This window comes from Armigeres subalbatus, chromosome 2, assembly GCF_024139115.2.
Source record: "Armigeres subalbatus isolate Guangzhou_Male chromosome 2, GZ_Asu_2, whole genome shotgun sequence".
Taxonomy (NCBI): domain Eukaryota; kingdom Metazoa; phylum Arthropoda; class Insecta; order Diptera; family Culicidae; genus Armigeres; species Armigeres subalbatus.
The window spans coordinates 230,054,151-230,072,297 of NC_085140.1; the positions used below are offsets into that span (position 1 = coordinate 230,054,151).

Genomic DNA, 18,147 nt, shown 5'->3' on the forward strand with positions numbered 1-18,147 from the left:
TCTTTCATGGCTTGGTTGATCGGCTAGATCACATGTCCTGAACTCCAGGATGTTTTGGAAAAACCATAAAGGGCCCGCAGTTGCTTGTAAAAGTAATGATCGCAATCCTATCAGCTCAACGGACCTGCTAGAATGTTCAGCGATGCACGGATACATCGTTCTTTACTTGGTTGATCGGATAGATCATATGTTATAAACTCCAAGACGTTTTGGAGAACCAAAAAAGCCTGTATTAGCTGGTAAAAGTATTTAGTGAAATCCGATCGGCTCAATGGACCTGCTGGGATGTTTGGCACTGAATGGATACTTCTCTGACTTGATTGATGGGGTAGATGGGATGTTTTAAACTCCCGGACGTTTTGGAGGACCATTAATGTCCTGTAGTTGCTTTTAAGAGTAATGAGTGCAACCCTATTGGCTCAACAGACCTGCTGCGGTGTTTACCGTTAAACGGATATATCGTTCAGAACTTAATTGATCTGGTAGACCACATGTTCTGAACTCCGACGTTTTGGAGACCCTGGATATAATACACGTTTATTCAAAATTCGAATAATTTATGTTTTGGACATACATTTCGGTTTAGGACATTTTGCTTCTGGACATATTTTCTAATGCACTCTAGGATATGTACTCCAAAGCCGTTTGGACGGCCTAGGGCATCCAAAAAAATATTGTTCAAAGTTATTTCTATTCTTTCTATACTCGTTTTGGCAGGATCCAATAAATGAAAAAAAAACAAATTTTTACATAAAAAAAAAAGTCGCCCTGAAATGGTTACAAGTATTGTTGCCGGCAAGGATGTTAACGATCATCCAGTAATTTGCGTTCGATCATTTAGTAGTTTGTCAATAACACATTCCAGAGAATGAATTTCAAAATAGGTTGTATGGTGGACTTCTAGTTCAAAGGTTTTTCTACAACTTTGCCTAATGGTTCGTTATTAGAATTCAACTATTAACGAAGTTAGAGCGCTAATTGCAGTAACTCAAACTAAATGATTGGAATTTTGTTATCATTTAGTCTAAGTTACTGAAACTATAGCTATAACTCCGTTACTAGTGGAATTCAAACAACGAACCATTAGGCAGAGTTGTAGAAAAACCTTCGCACTAGAAGTCCACCATACAACATATTTTGAAATTCAGCTTCTGGAATGTGTTATTGACAAACTACTAAATGATCGAACGCAAATTACTGAATGATCGTTAACATCCTTGGTTGCCGGAATAATGCAAAATAAGTGCAGATTTCTCTCTAAAGCAGTAGTAGCCGATTGCCGTGACAATCAAATCTGCTCCTTTGTAACAATCACCAAAAAAAAGGGTGATCTTTGACATGTTCGACATTGCGATTTCTCTGCAGTAGACTTGTGTCATACTGCCGTGTCAAAAAGCGCAGTGAGACATATTTGATTACCGTTAGTGAAGTTGTGATTATGATGGTCATGGCTTGCAGCTCTTAGTGATAGATACGCCCCATAGCGGACTTACACGTCGAGCTCAACCATCAGGTAGCAATGGGAGCCATTTAATTGAGAATTCGCCGATCTGAATTAAGGATTAGCTAAGAAAACTTGAAGAATTTCTGCGTCTTTTTAATCAAAATCAGATTATTTTAACCTTTCCGTATCTGACGTCTGTTTTCAAGGGCCTTATAAAAGTAAAAACCTCATTTCTTGACTGATTCCTTGGGAACTATTTTGCATTCGATCCGAGATTTCCAATTTTCGATTCATACTGGTTCCATCCACAGTATACGGTTCCAGAATTAAACCAGATTCTGTTGAGGTCAGCTGTCCCCGGAAAAGTGGCCATTTTAAGCCAAAACAGGACATTTCAAACTTCATGATTTTACAGAGCGGTTAAAGAAAAAAAAATTGACTGAAATAAAAACTCCCCCTAAGTAAATAGAAACTTTATAATAAAGGCAATAAAGAAATCAAGGTAGAAACAAAAAATAAATTATTTTGCATTAAGAAACCAAAATCTTCCATTGACAAAAATATAACATTTCCAAAGAACCAACATAAGCAATACACTCAATTTTCCTCAAAATACATTTTTATGAACAAATATGAAAGCTTTCCACCAAAAAAAGTATCGATTGCTGAGCATTTGTTCTATAAATATCAATCCAAATATCATTACCATTATTCCATTGTAGAATCATGAAGTATGAGTTATCCCACGAGCTATTGTGACTCTATTTAGGAAATGGAAATTGCGTAAGTCAGCTGAATTCTGGCCGTAATGAGTTTGAGTGGCCCAGGAACCCTAAAAATATCATTCTCATCATTGTATTGTGAAAAATTACCTTTGAGGCGTCACACGACATATTTTGATTCAATTCAGAAAATGGCGCTTCTGTAGGTCCTCCGGACTGTGACCGATGTGACCGGAAAGAATTAGTTTGTAAAATTATGAATTTTTAGGTGTCATATGACCTGTTCTGAACAAAATTTGTAAACGACCGATTATTCCGTAGGCAACTCACCCCAACAAAATCTGGAATGATTCTGCAACCATATCGTGGATTTACTCGAATCCAGTCAGGATCAAAAATTGGAATCAAATCGAATGCAATAGAAGATGAATGCAACAATCACTAGGAATTAAAACTGTATTCGTGAATATCGGCTTGTCTAATTCTTTCGGCCGACTCTGTTTTCACTAGTAGATGAGGGAAAAATGGAAGTGATGCAAAAAAGCTGTGTCTGTCTGCGTCATAGATCCAAAGCTGAGTTAGCCGTATGCCGCCAGACAGCACAGAAAGAAACCCAGAACAAGCTGCAGGAAAAATGTATAACATCACTTACCACAACTAGGTTCCACATTTTCGCTGCTTCGGCAACTGTCGTACACACCGTGCTGCAGCCCGCCAGGAGCATCAACTTCTGGGGTGCATTGTACAGCAGATTGTACATAACACTAGCCCCGAGTCCGGGCTCACACTGCAAATAGAGAAAACAGGAACAGGTTAGTAAGATTTCGATCCGTGGAGTTCAGTCACAACTGGTGAACACGGCTCTGAAGTTAAATGATCATAGGTTTTTTTTTGCTGCAACGAGAGTAATTTCACGCCTCACAGAGCACGATGCTCGGTCAGATTTTTTCACTTATTCAAGTTAATTACAAGTGTACTAAAGTGTAAATTTTCCACAGTTTGCTGAGTGCTCGGTCCCAGAAGAATTTCCGGGGAGCACCTGCACTTTTTTTTCGGTGTAATGGACATTTACAACATGAGGGCAGGGAGCAAGGCATGAGCATAAAAACGACTAATGAAAACCCTTTTAAGCAATGTAATACTTGATCCGTAAAATTGAAATACGCATTTTGTTGGGAGAGGTGATTTTTTTTGCACACAAAGCAGAACTATTGAAATTGAAAGTAAGGGGAGTTTGCGGAAACCGAAAAATCACTGACGTAATAAGTATTTCGCCCTTCACAAATTAGCATTGATTTTTATCATGTCTTATAGTGTAGTTCGATTTTCTTCTACAAGTGTTGTGCAAAATACTACAGCGTGCAAGTTTTATTATTAAGGCAAAATTCAATAACTAATAGCGAAACAAATGCTCGTTGTTAATACAACGCGTTTTTACTAATGAAAACCTGAAAAATCCGGATTACTTAAACCATGATTCATGTAAAATCCACTTCAAAACAAACGACAAGTTTGATGCTTTGCGAACAAATCTGAAAAATCATATGTTTCAATGTGTACAGATTTGTTTATATTTTTACTCTTGGTTTTTAAATAGAATGTGTACTGATGAATTCTGATTATTTCTGACTATTATGTAATTATCTTTACAAATCTGCTGAAGAGGCCGAACAACAGGTCTGAGGTGGGCCAGGCCCCTTATTTTTGCCATTGTGTGAGACGGAGAAAATTTTCTCTATCAAATGGCACAAGAGCTATTACTGCCTACCGAGACGTAAGTAATAGGTATTTTGGCTTTTCAGGAATTTATATCGGAGATAGTTGCCTTCTGCATACCAATGAAAATATAAATGTGAGGAAGAAAATCAACTACAAGAGGATTAGGGGCCGTACGTAAGGGGAATACGTCATTTTCATAGGCTCCATATAAATTAAGAAATAATTGATATGACGAAAATCTTATATGAGGGAGGGGGAGTCGAAGAAACCAGAAAAATTTTTTACGTAATTAGTGTACGACCCCTTAGTGGATGGGGAAAAATAGTGACTGCTATCTGCTTCTCTCTGGGAGCTCATTCGAATGTAGCATTGAAATTGTTCTCGCCATCCACGAATGTTACACACAAAATATGCATTCCCTTACCTTTGTATGTATTCTCAAAGAGCTCATACTGTGTATGAGTAAGATAAAACTGGACAAGCCGTTTTTGAATATTGGCCAACTTTTTAAATAATTATCCTCAAATGATTTTCTCATATCAAATTTAAAAAATCGAGCTTTATGTGTAATTGATACTTCATAACTTAACTTGACATGTAATACCTATTTCCTATTTTATGTGATGTGTATGATACTACCTTATTGATTTATTGAAACGGTAAATGCACATTGCTCATGATTGCTATATATGATAATGTAATCGTTATTTGCCGCTTTTAAACTTAAATACTCACACTTGAACAAAGCGCATGAGGGGGAAATTAAATCAACTTCCACATCAAAAGATATAATCCGATTCGGGGAATGGTTGCAATGACGGCAGAGCAGGCAAGACGAAACCCAAAAATTCATTAAACTTGCAACACAAAACTCGAGCACTTATAGTAGCTTTACGTACAGTTTGTACACATAGAGCCCTTGTGCTTCGAATTACGTGCATAATCCCAAAAGTGTAATGACGACGCAATTCGTGGCAGCATCAGTACCATCAGTCAGTAGTTAGTGCCCATAATCATCGTCATCATCATCACTGTCATCGTTGGTTAACCGCCATCAAAGCGAGAATCAGCCACGGCATACTCGGGAGTGAGTTTTACAATCAATTAGTTTTTCATTTAATTTTATCCTTCCCACCACACGTTGTCTGTGTTTGTGCATTTCCGGAAATTTCGAAGGATTATGAAGCTGCTTCCGTTTATTTTTTCCTCTTTTTGCCCACGCCGCGGCGTTTCAAATAAATCGATGATCAATTGCAAAAATCCAATTGTCCTGATGGTTGCCCATGGCCAAGTAAAATGTTGTGAAATCAAACATGAAAGGAGTTCTTTCTCTGTTGATGAATTAGTTTTTGGGTTTCGGGGGTTGAAACATATGAACGTTTAAAACCATTATGGAAAATACACTACACTACTATTTCGAATTGAATATGGAGCATGGAGAATGGAGACGCATGGTACAAAACATCCAAATGATTTTTTTTTCGGTTTTTCATATAGGGTAAAACGACGCGTATTGAACCATGCTTTGCCGTGAAAAGCTTGGTTTCACAATTAATAAAACTTTGACTACGCAAGGCGGAGCGAATCTTAACAGCGGAACTAATCTTCCCTAGTGGTGATCGGAACCCGGGCCAATGCACTAGTACCTAAAGGATTTCGGTATGTGGTATCCACAAGAGAGCACATTGAAACCTTGGAGGTTGGTAAAAGATTGTCTGTATTTCGGTTCTCATTTGGTATTTATAGGCAAAAGTAAATTTGGGTTTACAAAACATCTTTTCTTAACATTAATGTAAAGTATGGAAAGACTGAGGCGCCTGGGGAAGTGTTGATAAACATAATTAATATCGACTCAGAATGCTGTAGCTGTAACGCGTCCATTATGTTTATTGTTTTGTTATTTGACGCTCCGCTTGCTACGCTCCTCCGGTGATGCGAGGCTCGTCCAACGCATCGATACTTGAAATAAGAACTCAGCAAAACATATATGCGGTGTGGTGCATTCTTGTATTCACTTTGGGTTTGCGGTGCTGGTTTCCATTTGTCGATCATGCTGTGGCATAGTAACGAATCACGTGAGGTGTAGAGTTTCTGTTGTGTTTTTGGTTTGAAATTTATTGAGGTGGCGAGAGGTATGGTACACCTTCCCCTTTTTATTGAATGATGTAGTGAAACGTAGTGAAATGAAATCATTCATTAAATTAAACCTATCCCAGACGTCTCTAACAATTTTGCTTCTTCTTTTTGTTTCATTTGAATTGCTTACTTCTACACTGAAAAAAAATCATTGACCTCTTTGGTTTTGTTTATTATTTTTTGAATTTCCTCTTTTTTTTGCAAAGCAGTGTCAATTTCTCTTATAATATATTTCACTTTTAAATTCTAATTATTCTATTTTTATGTACAGTGGAAACTTTTCTTGTGCTGATTTCTTCCAGTTTACATTTTGTCCATATACTTCTTGCACTCTAAATGGTCCGATATAATGTGAATCTAATTTTTTTCTGTTTTCGTTTGTTAAGTAGACTAAATTTCCAATCGTTAAATTAATCGGATTTGTATTTTTATTAAAATATTCTAGTCTTTTTTGCTTTTCTTTCATCAGATTTTCTCTAGCTATTGCATTTCTAGCTATAGCTATCTCTAGCTATTGCATTTTTTAACAATATATTTTTTCTGTTGCCAGTAAGCTGTATGACTTAAATTGATATCTAAATTATTTGTTTTTTGAATTAGTTCTCTTGATTTTTTTCTTTATGAATTATAAAAAACTTTTTTCATAAATTATTATGGCAGTATTATTAGGAAGAGGGAAGCCGATTTTGTTTTTGTTTTTTATCAATGTATGAAGAAATGATGTCATTGCTAGCTGCTTTGTGTTTCCTTAATTTTTGAAGTAAAGTATTTTTTTTTTATTTATTGGATGTAGTTAAAAAACATCATCATCGTCATCTGGAAAGTGTTTAGTGTATATGGAGAAAGCTATTAATTGTTTGGAATCAACGTCAATTCTAATATTTATATTAGTAGTAATTTGGATTCTATTGAATTATATATAAGTCTGAATTAAGATTAGAGAAATGCTTTTTCATTTGTAACTGCTTCGTACACATGAAGTTGATCAGGCTTCCGTGTTTGAACGTTCAATGATTAACATTCTCTTGTTTTTAAAGAATTGAGATAGTAGTTAAATATGTTTGTATCAAAATTTATTTTTGTTTCTTCTATACAATTCAAAACGTCTTAAGAAATGTACAATAGAAAATATGATTTGGCTAATATATTAAATAAGGACAAATGTGTCCATTTCCTAATATCTATGACGTCCTTCTGCTCTTCATTGAGGCAGGCATCCGGATAGTAAAAAAACTAGCGTGCGCAGAGTAATCTGGTCGCTTTTCATATAAATGTAGCTTACAAGCACTATGGCTTGGTCATAGTTACATCTTCCGGGCATCCGGTATCTTTTTTGATCCGGGCATCTGGGGCAATATTTAATATTCATCAATAAATATATACTTGGGTGCAGGCCTGCAAACCCTTTTTTCTACTACTTTTAAGCACCCAGGCATTCCTTGCTATGGATTTTAAGCCTTTTCGCATAGCTAAGGAGAATATAAATATTGTATTTACTAATTCTAACAACCTTCTGGGGATTTTAGGCCTATTCGCCCAGGGGTTGTGTAATAAATAAAATGTATTGTTTTTCTCGAAATTCTGGGGATTATTCAAAACAGTTGTTATAAATGATTTTTAAAGGTTTTAGTTTTTAAAAATGTTTAAAGTTTATTAAAAAAACATTTTTTCTTCGACTGAACTACGTTTTGTGAAGAGATTTTAGGATAAGAATTAAATGTATTGTTAGTATACTAATTTTAACGACAAAGCAAAATTTAATAAAACTTTTTTTTGTATATGTTTTGTTGAGTTGAAATTGATTCAAAAAGGGTAATTTATTAGTGTTGAAAGTTTTATTATTATTATTATTATTATTTTCATTATTCATTATTTAAAAGTTTTATTTTTGTGATAAATTATAACAGTTTTGTTCTAGTTTTTAAAATGTTTATTTTGCTTTTGTTTATGATATCATCATAATATAATTGTGTTGAATTTTTTTTTTATTAATTTCAGAAATATTTGGAAAAGTTATTGTGTTGCCAATTTTCATTTTGAAATTTCTAAAATTTATTAAATCTTAATATTCATATATTGTATTATATTTTATTATATTTTATTATTTATATCATGTGTTTGTTTTAGATATATTTTATTTAAAATATCTAACACGGTAAAAGAATTTTAACGTTTTTGCATCGTAGTATGCAGTAATGTAAAGTTGAAAATTCAAAATGAAAGTACTGTGAGCTTACACATTTTTTTTTGATAAATTATAGTCTGACAGGGAAATAATTTTCCGTTTATAGGTTTTGTAACATTGAAAAAAAGGAAACAAAAATAACAGATAGAAATTGGTTAGGAAATTTATAATAATTTCCGGGATACATTTATAATGATTGTCAAAGATTGTAATTTATTGATTGTTTTTTATGTTTACAAGCCAGATAATATTAATCATGGCCTTTTGATTTTTATTATTTTAAATAAAGTGCTGTGCAAATACGACTTCAATTCATATTGTACTTTATGTATACGGTATATAGTAGGATAATGAAAAAAGGAAAGGATTTGATTAGGTTAAACTTAGTAAATAAAAAAAAAATTTTAAATGAAAATGATGAATTCCTGATTATTCTTGACACTTTTGAACCAAAAAAAAAATTGAAATGTTTTTCAATCAGTATTCCAGTATACCCTTCATCGCAGTGTATATAAATAGGAGAGCCTTAAGAGTTTACTCATAAAATTTGACTGAGTTCAAGAAAAATGTCAGCTTGAAGCAATAAACTGAACGTATTGTTAAATTTGTATAAAGTTTTGGTTGAAAAGAAGAATAGAATATTCAGATTGAGTGGGAGTAAATGAAAATTAAAAGTTTCTAATTATGCGACTCAACAAAAAAAAAAATAAACGTGAAACTTAAATGCATAGTTCATTCAAATGATAAATTTTAATGTATAAAAAATTAGATAGGCACCATTGGTTTTAAAAGGTAACATAATGCAAAAGTGAAAATTAAAATTAGTGGTTTGATGGGTTTACACACTTTGAAAACAAATAAAAATGTAGAATAAGAAAATATTTACATACATTTTTTTGGCTTATAGGTGAGTTTTATAATATTGTAGCATAAATCGGTCATTATTTTAAAATACGTACTCAAAAATGATTGCAAATAATTGAAATTATTTTTTTAAGGACAAATTTCCATCGTATGATAAACGTTGTATGCTTGATATTATTAGGAATTTAGCTAATAGAATTTGTCATGACTTTATTTATAAATAATCTAGTAACAAATAAAATAGATTCAACTAAATTGTAAACAAAAAAATCTTTTTTTTTCTAACGTAAAATTAAAATTTAATAGTATTTTTGAAATTGTCAAATTTGCAGCAGTAGAAAAGTGTAAATGTGTCTTTAACTCAAAAGTGTAGTTTAGGATTAGTGCGCTTAATTGCAGAAAAGTAGATAAATTTATGAAAACTTTGAACAAAAGAAAATAAAGATATTTGTTTAAAATTGTAAGTAAATTTTGTAGTTACATTGGGATTCTTTTCTGACAAGTTTGATTGATTTTGTTTAATAAAAATCTATACTTTTTTTTTGTTGATTTGAATAATTTCGTTATTTCAATTCTTCAATAATATGTTCAAAAATAATATTTTAAATAGCAATATATATATATAATAATAAGATACAAATTATTCACAGAGATCTTCAAACTTATTAGTCTTTTGCTGTTAAATTTAATTATTACGTGCATTTGTGGCAAGAACCCTAATAATTTATATAAATAAATAATAAAACTCAATAAGCGGCTTGCCAAACGTCACCGACGCTCGAGTAATTCTACTGTACTTTTGTATTGCGCAATTCAGTTACATTTTTTAAATCGATTTCAACATACATAATATTTCACGATTTCTTCGACTTCGCTGCTTTACGATTTCTTGGATTAAAACAATTATTTTTATATACTAAATATTGGATTCACCGTGTTTCTTTTTTTTATAATTTCATTTAAACGCATAAAAAGATTTACTTCTTGGTAAAATGTAAAAACAAATCAATTTCGTTTTTCGTTGAAGTTTTATAAGTGGTTTTTAGTGTTATTATCATTAATTGCTTTCTCATTCCTTGTTTTTTTTTATATTTTAAACGAACAAATATACGCGCGAACAAAACAATATCGCAGTTAAACAATTAGAACGAAAACTAAATACAAAACGTAAAGTTGTAATTTTGAATCATCAATAAAAATTTAAAATTAGAACTCATCTAAAGAAAAATGTCGCACGACAGTTGGAAGCTAGTACTAATCAACATATTATAATTTCCTTGTATTTTATACGTACATACAAACTTCAAGATGTTCATTTTACTCACTTTCTTGCAGAATTGAAAATTTAATAAATTCCGCTATTACCTGGTTACTGCTGCATACTTGCTAAAGGTTTTCAGCGAATCCATCCGGGTCGTGTCTTTCGGCGGTTCGAAGTACGTTGAGATGTAGGTGCCTTATCCAGGTTATGGTGTTAGTTAGATGATTTTGCTGTGTGACAGCACAGCGACGCCGGCATCCGGAGCTAATGCCGATGTCTTTCTTTTTCGTTAAAGGCACCTTATTCTAGAATCAGCGTAACTGGACCGGACGGACACCGCTTCACCTCTGCATTTTGAAAGCCATTTTGCCGTAGTTCGTCATAAATCAGGATCTCACTTCTTCTTCTTACTGGCATTACATCCCCACACTGGGACAGAGCCGCCTCGCAGCTTAGTGTTCATTAAGCACTTCCACAGTTATTAACTGCGAGGTTTCTAAGCCAAGTTACCATTTTTGCATTCGTATATCATGAGGCTAACACGATGATACTTTTATGCCCAGGAAAGTCGAGACAATTTCCAATCCGAGAATTGCCTAGACCGGCACCGGGAATCGAACCCAGCCACCCTCAGCATGGTCTTGCTTTGTAAGGATCTCACTAAACTCTTTAAAATCCATATTAGCCATTGACATCACTAACTAATGCGAACACTGAACTCAACTTAGTCTCTTTTTTCTACGTTTATCACAACGCACTGCACATCATCTGCTGCAGCCGGCGGGACGACGGACCCCGCCGGCTCACAGGTCTCTGCCACTTAATTGATTGCCGGATTCGGCCACTTTTTCACGTGTCGATTTGGATTCTTCAGAGCCCATTTTGCTTGTTCATAAAGATACACTTGTTAGGGCATTATTCACTGAGTTGCACTATTTGTTTCAGTCTCTACAGTAATCTTCGTAGCATAAAACGTTATGCCATCCATTTTGATGATTATATTACACACTCCCGTTTGTTCGAAAAAAAAATGCTTCTGTTCGATTATTCGCACCTTGCTTCTGCTTCGGCTTCTTGTAACGTTGCACTTAGTATCTGTTCCACACTATGTTCGCGATCGTTGCAAACTATTCAGTAACACGATCGTTGACTTTATCACTCCACCGATTTCGCGGTTCGAAAACAGTCCGGTCGCCATGAACCATGCTTTGCCGTGAAAAGCTTGGTTCCACAATTAATAAAACTTTGACTACGCAAGGCGGAGCGAATCTTAACAGCGGAACTAATCTTCCCTAGTGGTGATCGGAACCCGGGCCAATGCACTAGTACCTAAAGGATTTCGGTATGTGGTATGCACAAGAGAGCACATTGAAACCTTGGAGGTTGGTAAAAGATTGTCTGTATTTCGGTTCTCATTTGGTATTTATAGGCAAAAGTAAATTTGGGTTTACAAAACATCTTTTCTTAACATTAATGTAAAGTATGGAAAGACTGAGGCGCCTGGGGAAGTGTTGACAAACATAATTAATATCGACTCAGAATGCTGTAGCTGTAACGCGTCCATTATGTTTATTGTTTTGTTATTTGACGCTCCGCTTGCTACGCTCCTTCGGTGATGCGAGGCTCGTCCAACGCATCGATACTTGAAATAAGAACTCACACTCAGGAATCAGAAAAAACGGAAATAGTATAAGTTTTAATCATTTTATTTATATATGACGATTAAACGAACGATAGTATAAAATATATACTATGAAGCATTAAAAATTATACTATGCATGAATATTGCCGAATTAGTTTTCATTAGTATTAAGGAGACCTGTCAGAAAAAAAATCACGTGAAGTTGTATTTTTTCCAGAGTTTGAATTTAATTTAAAGAAAATAAAATTCCTGGGATATTTCCCAACATAAAATGTTTCGTAACAAGATTGCCATTATTCATCTTCACAAGCTGCGTTGTTGGAATCCAACTGTGAAGAAGTCGACGACCTATTTTGATCAGGTTCGGGAGTTCTGCTCAGGGAAAGGTTGGTATGCCATGCACATATTAAATCACATGTAATTACTGAAATCAACCGAAATGTTCTAGGCAACGTAACGAGCATGGTGATTCATTCGACTACGGACTGGAACCCGAGCTGGAACCATTTCGAGACTGCCAGGAAGATGCAACAATCTCATCAAAAAAGATGATCCAACACTACTGCCTGTTCCGGCAATCCAATATTTATTGATGGTATAGATGGTATAGGATAAGATTATAATGTTTGTTTCGACAATTTTCCATTTTATGTTTTTTATAAAATAAAATTTTGTGATTAAACTTGGTCTACAAAATTATTAATAAACAAAATCCAAACATAAACAAAATTATCTGATGCAGAATCCATCTAAACAATCTTTCCACAATATACTTTTTTCACATATACGAAAGTTATACTATTCTCGTTTTGTTGGCAGTTAAACTTAGCCGGGGTCAACCAGGCGAATAGGCATTTAGTATGACTTCTAATCTATATAGTTTAAATTTATTTCAGAGTGCAGCAAAACATATATGCGGTGTGGTGCATTCTTGTATTCACTTTGGGTTTGCGGTGCTGGTTTCCATTTGTCGATCATGCTGTGGCATAGTAACGAATCACGTGAGGTGTAGAGTTTCTGTTGTGTTTTTGGTTTGAAATTTATTGAGGTGGCGACAGGTATGGTACAGTATACTATACGGTTGTATACTATTTCGCCAAAAACATTTCTTTTCGCTGTACGACATTCTGCGGAAAGCACCGAAAGACATTTTGCGGAATGTACTTTTTCACCATTTGGCGGAATTAAATTAGAATAATTATCATTGAAATATTTATTGACGAATTTCGCGCCAACTCTTCTATGGGGCTGGCAGCACCATCTCAGAATCGAATGAAACTTGGTAGGCATAAAGATATGGTATTTTCAAGCCACTCTGCATACTTCGTTTTTCAAAAATTGTCAAGAGTAACATTTGATGAGGGCCTATTTTTTTTCATTGATTTTTAAAAAATCGATTTAACTCTAAAATGACAAGACCTACAAAAAAGTGTTGTATGGCGGACTGTCGTGAAATTCCCTGAAGTTTTTTGGAAAAATATCCAAAAAATAATAAACCGATTTCTACACTGAAAAAAATTAGTTTTAAAAATTAAAATCGATATTACAAAAAAATCTCATCTCAGAAATCGATGAAATTTTTTCTGCAGATACCTAGATACCTCAATTATCTAACTTTTCTGGGAATAATGTTTCTGTGATATATTTAAGAAAAACAAGTTTTTTTTAACAAAAACTTTTTTCGTGTCCATATTGAGTAAAAAATTATCAGCGTGTTTTATGCCTACAGCGCCAAATATAGGTTCAGCAGCCTATCATAAACCAACGACACATTTTGGACGTTTAAAAATTAGTTAAAGGAGCAATTTTGTATAATCTAACATATTTGTGGATCAGCATTTGAAAAGGGTTTATATTTTCTTTGTTTTTTTTGTATCGACGTAGCTCAAAAACAATAGAGTTTACAAAAAAACAAATAATTGGTTTGAAAACGGGCAAATGTTGCCGAAACGAAATTGAAGTGATATTTAATTGTAATACAGGTCGGACTCGATTATCTGGAGTATCGATTTTATTTTCCCCGAATCACCACAAAAAAAGATCAAATTTGCAATCAAATAACAAAAAACTTATGTTTTATTTAATTTATTGAACGGCTACTCAGTCTTGCACTTATTACAACGAGTTTTTTATTTACCCGACGTTTCGACACGGGGATTGTGACTAAACATACGACGGCAAACAACAAAAATATTTTCCCCTTGAAAAAGACACAATCCCCGTGTCGAAACGTCGGGTAAATAAAAAACTCGTTGTAATAAGTGCAAGACTGAGTAGCCGTTCAATAAATTAAATTAAAACGTACAGTCGATCCATAATCAGTAAACTTATGTTTTATTTTATTTGCAGTGGTGTAGTCAGAATTTATTGGAGAAAAACATTGATTAATCCACCTAGCGGTATCGGTAACTTTCTGGTGTAATATGGATAAATAGTATTTTTGCCAAAACTTTTGAGTCTATAGTCCGATTCAGTCTTGATGCATTGCAACTTGATGGTTGAGAATAGGTGCCACTAAAATAGCTAGACTATTTAAAAATGTTGTATGTAAAATAGTATGTATGCCTTTATTTCTTTTGAGTCCATTTTCCGATAAATGAAATTATCAATACAAAACAATATGCTTCAATAGGAAACAGGATTTCCCACTAAATGCAACCAGTTGGAAGCAAATAAGGATAAGGATAAGTACCGCAAAATGGGTTAGATTTTGTGCACTCAAAAACACAGACATCACCTCAATTCGCCGATCATAGACGGTCGGTATGTAATACTATGGATCTCCGAACCATCTAAAATAATGTTAAAAATGTTAAAAATTGAAAATTATCTGAATGTTAAAAATTTAAAGATAATTTGGGAGATTTCCTCTGAAAGTTAGAAGGGGACGCCGTGGTCACTACTAACAATTTGGTTTTGCTAAAGTTGTTAACTAAATCTAAACTCTGGTTACTTAAATGAACATCAATGAATTACATAAGTGTGACAATCAATACACAATTTTAAAATAATTGATATAAAAAGTTTGAAGGAAGGTTGGAGGATATGGTTGAAAATGGTCGATTTTCGCGTTACGAAATTAATGCGTAATTTCAATTCAAAACATGGCTTATAAGCAGAATGGCACTTTTTTGCAACATCGCACGGAAAAGGCCCTTGCGATGCTATTGGTGGCTTTCTCAAACGAATGGCAAAACGAGCAAGTCTTGCCAAAGATTATGGAAATACTATTAAGACTCATCGGGAGTTGTACGAATGGGCAGTTTAACAATCAGACAAAAATATCTCTATAAATTACATTTCTGTTATATCTCGAATGAGCAATACTCAACAATGGCAGAAGAGTTTGATGAACTATTCAAAAAAGCAAAAACTATAACTGGCACACAAAAGTTTCATTATTTTATACCAATCGCTCATGATAAAATCCTGGCTAAAAATGTTCCTCAGATGAAGATGAAGACTCAAATGTCTTCAAATTGTTCGAGTAAATTTACAAATTAATGAGCTTGTTATAAGACGAGTTTATACAATCCCATTGAATTCCACCACTTAATTGTATCTTGGCAGATACGTATTTCGACTTCAACAGTAAGGCCGTCTTCAGTGTCTTGTACTTGACTCGACTTGTCAAGTACAAGACACTGAAGACGGCCTTACTGTTGAGGTCGAAATACGTATCTGCCAAGATACAATTAAGTGGTGGAATTCAATGGGATTGTATAAACTCGTCTTATGACAAGTGAAGACATTCTACTAAAAAGCTCAAAATAATTTTCTTAACCAAATTAATGAGTTTTTTTTTGCTAAACCAATTTTAATCTTTACATTCATTGATTTATTTTCTCGGTGAACGAAACGCTCTTTTATGTTTCAGATTTTACAGTTCAGACAAATTTGCAATAGTCCATCAAACATCACAATTTTGTAAATCTGGTAATTTGTGTGTAACATTGATATAAGAAATCTAGGAAAATATACGCCCTTTTCAAATGTTGGTCCACATTAATGTTATAGAAATTGCTTCCTAAACAAATTTTTAAACGTCCAAAATGTGTCGTTGCTGCTGAACCTAAATTTGGCGCTGTATGCATAAAACACACTGATAAATTTTCACTCAATATGGACATGAAAACAGTTTTTGTTAGAAAAACTTTTTTTTCCTTAAATATGTCACAGGAACATTATTCCCAGCAAAGTTAGATAATTGAAATACCTATCCGCAGAAAAAATTTCATTGATTTCTGAGATGAAGTTTTTATGTAATATCGATTTTAATTTTTAAAACTAATTTCAGTGTAGAAATCGTTTTTTTTATTTTTTGGATATTTTTTGAAAAATCTTCAGAGAATTTCACGACAGTCCGCCATACAACACTTTTTTGTAGGTCTTGTCATTTAAGAGTTACATCGATGTTTTAAAAATCAATGAAAAAAATTAGGCCCTCATCAAATGTTACTCTTGACAATTTTTGAAAAACTAAGTATGCAGAGTGGCTTATAAATACCATATCTTTATGCCTACCAAGTTTCATTCGATTCTGAGATGGTGCTGCCAACCGCTGGTCGAGTTGGCGCGAAATTCGTCTATTGATTTCTACTTAATTACATGGTGCAAGTGTTTTTTAATCCTACCTAAATTCATTTGGATTAAGGTTTAAAGCAACGGAAAAAGGCAATGCTTTCTTTGAATGACCGCATCTGGCTGGTATATGGGAAAGTGCGAAGATATGGTCTTTTTTTAAATGGACACGTTTGCTCGGTATAAGGTTAAAAGAAGATTCTTCAAATGGATGCGTCTGTTCGGTATAAAATGAAAGGAGTAGATAATAACTTCTTTGAAAGAAGGCGACTGCCCGGTATAAGGCGAAGGAAAGGGTAATGTCTTTTTTATATGGTAGTGTCTGCCCGGTACAAGCCGAAGGGAGGACATAAGGCCTTCTTTGCTCTGTGTAAGGCAAAAGGAAGATTCTTTAAGTGGATGCTTCTGCCCGATATAAGGCGAACGGAGTAGATAATGCCTTTAAAGTAAAGCTGCAAAGCATGACCATGATGAGGGTGGCTGGAAATTGTCTCAACTTCCAGTTGCATAAAAGTATCACCGTGCTAGTCTCATGATACACGAATGCAGAAATGGTAACTTGGCTTAGAAACCTCGCAGTTAATAAATGTGCTGTGCTAATTGAATAGCTGCGAGGCGGCAATGTCCCAGTGGGGGATGTAATGCCAATGAAGAAGATATGCAACTAATAATGATCGTACTTGAGTTGATGTAACCAAATCAGACTGAATGGTGCTGTTAGGGAAGGAAAATTCTTCAAATGTATGCGTCTGCAAATTACAAGGCAAGGAGAGAAGATAATCCCTTCAATAAGTGGCACGCCTGCCAGAAATAATGAAGTATTTGTAAGATGCAATTAAATTTAAAAAATAATAATTCTAAGAGGCCTTCCTTAGCCGGTGAGATAGCATGGTTGCAAAGCAAGACTATGCCCAAGGTGGCTGGATTCGACTTCCGTTCCGATCAGGAATTCGATTGGAAATTGTCTCGACCTTCTATGGCATAACATCATAATATACGGAATGGTACATTCCGTCAAAAGTCATTCAGCGGACAGTTACAATCCGCCAAATGTCGCACCGCGAAAAGTTCCATACCGCCAAATGTTATTACGCGTAATGTTTAACCGCGAAATGATTTTCGGAGAAATGCTATGCAATCCAAAACGACATATTATGGAGAATTGGGCATTATTTTAAAAGAAAATTAATGTTTACATGTTTTTAATATTCCAGTAGTGGAATAAAATGCTCGTTTACTGTAGTTTCATAAATATTAAGTCAATTGTGCTAATTTTGTTTTGTTTTGTTTTTATCACAACTAAAAAACTACCGCAATAGGGGAAGAGATCTCAAATTGGAACTCATGGCTCAGTAATAATTTGATTTACATTTGCTTATGCTCACGAATATGCTTCATTAGTTCGTTTACTTTGGATGAGGATAGCCTTCCAGATGAAACTCAGAATGAATATTTGGACAAGTGGAATGGTTTATTATCTCGTGAATTATTCGGCAAAAACAGTTTGGTTCTATACATAGCTATCCGAGAGTGGATTGTCAACACATTTCCAGATAAAGACCGAAGCAAGAAATATATTTAACATTAAGGACG

General features: G+C 34.2%; 1 protein-coding gene across 4 annotated transcripts in view; it reads right to left on the minus strand.

Annotated features, from left to right (window-relative positions):
• The window catches only part of LOC134211859 (gamma-aminobutyric acid type B receptor subunit 1), a 501,987-nt gene that overhangs the window by 162,239 nt on the left and 321,601 nt on the right, over positions 1-18,147 (minus strand). For all 4 annotated transcript variants that reach the window (XM_062689185.1, XM_062689184.1, XM_062689183.1 and 1 more), the window contains one exon: positions 2,819-2,953. In XM_062689185.1, the coding sequence (XP_062545169.1) occupies positions 2,819-2,953 (135 nt within the window). The remainder of the gene's footprint in view (positions 1-2,818; positions 2,954-18,147) is intronic.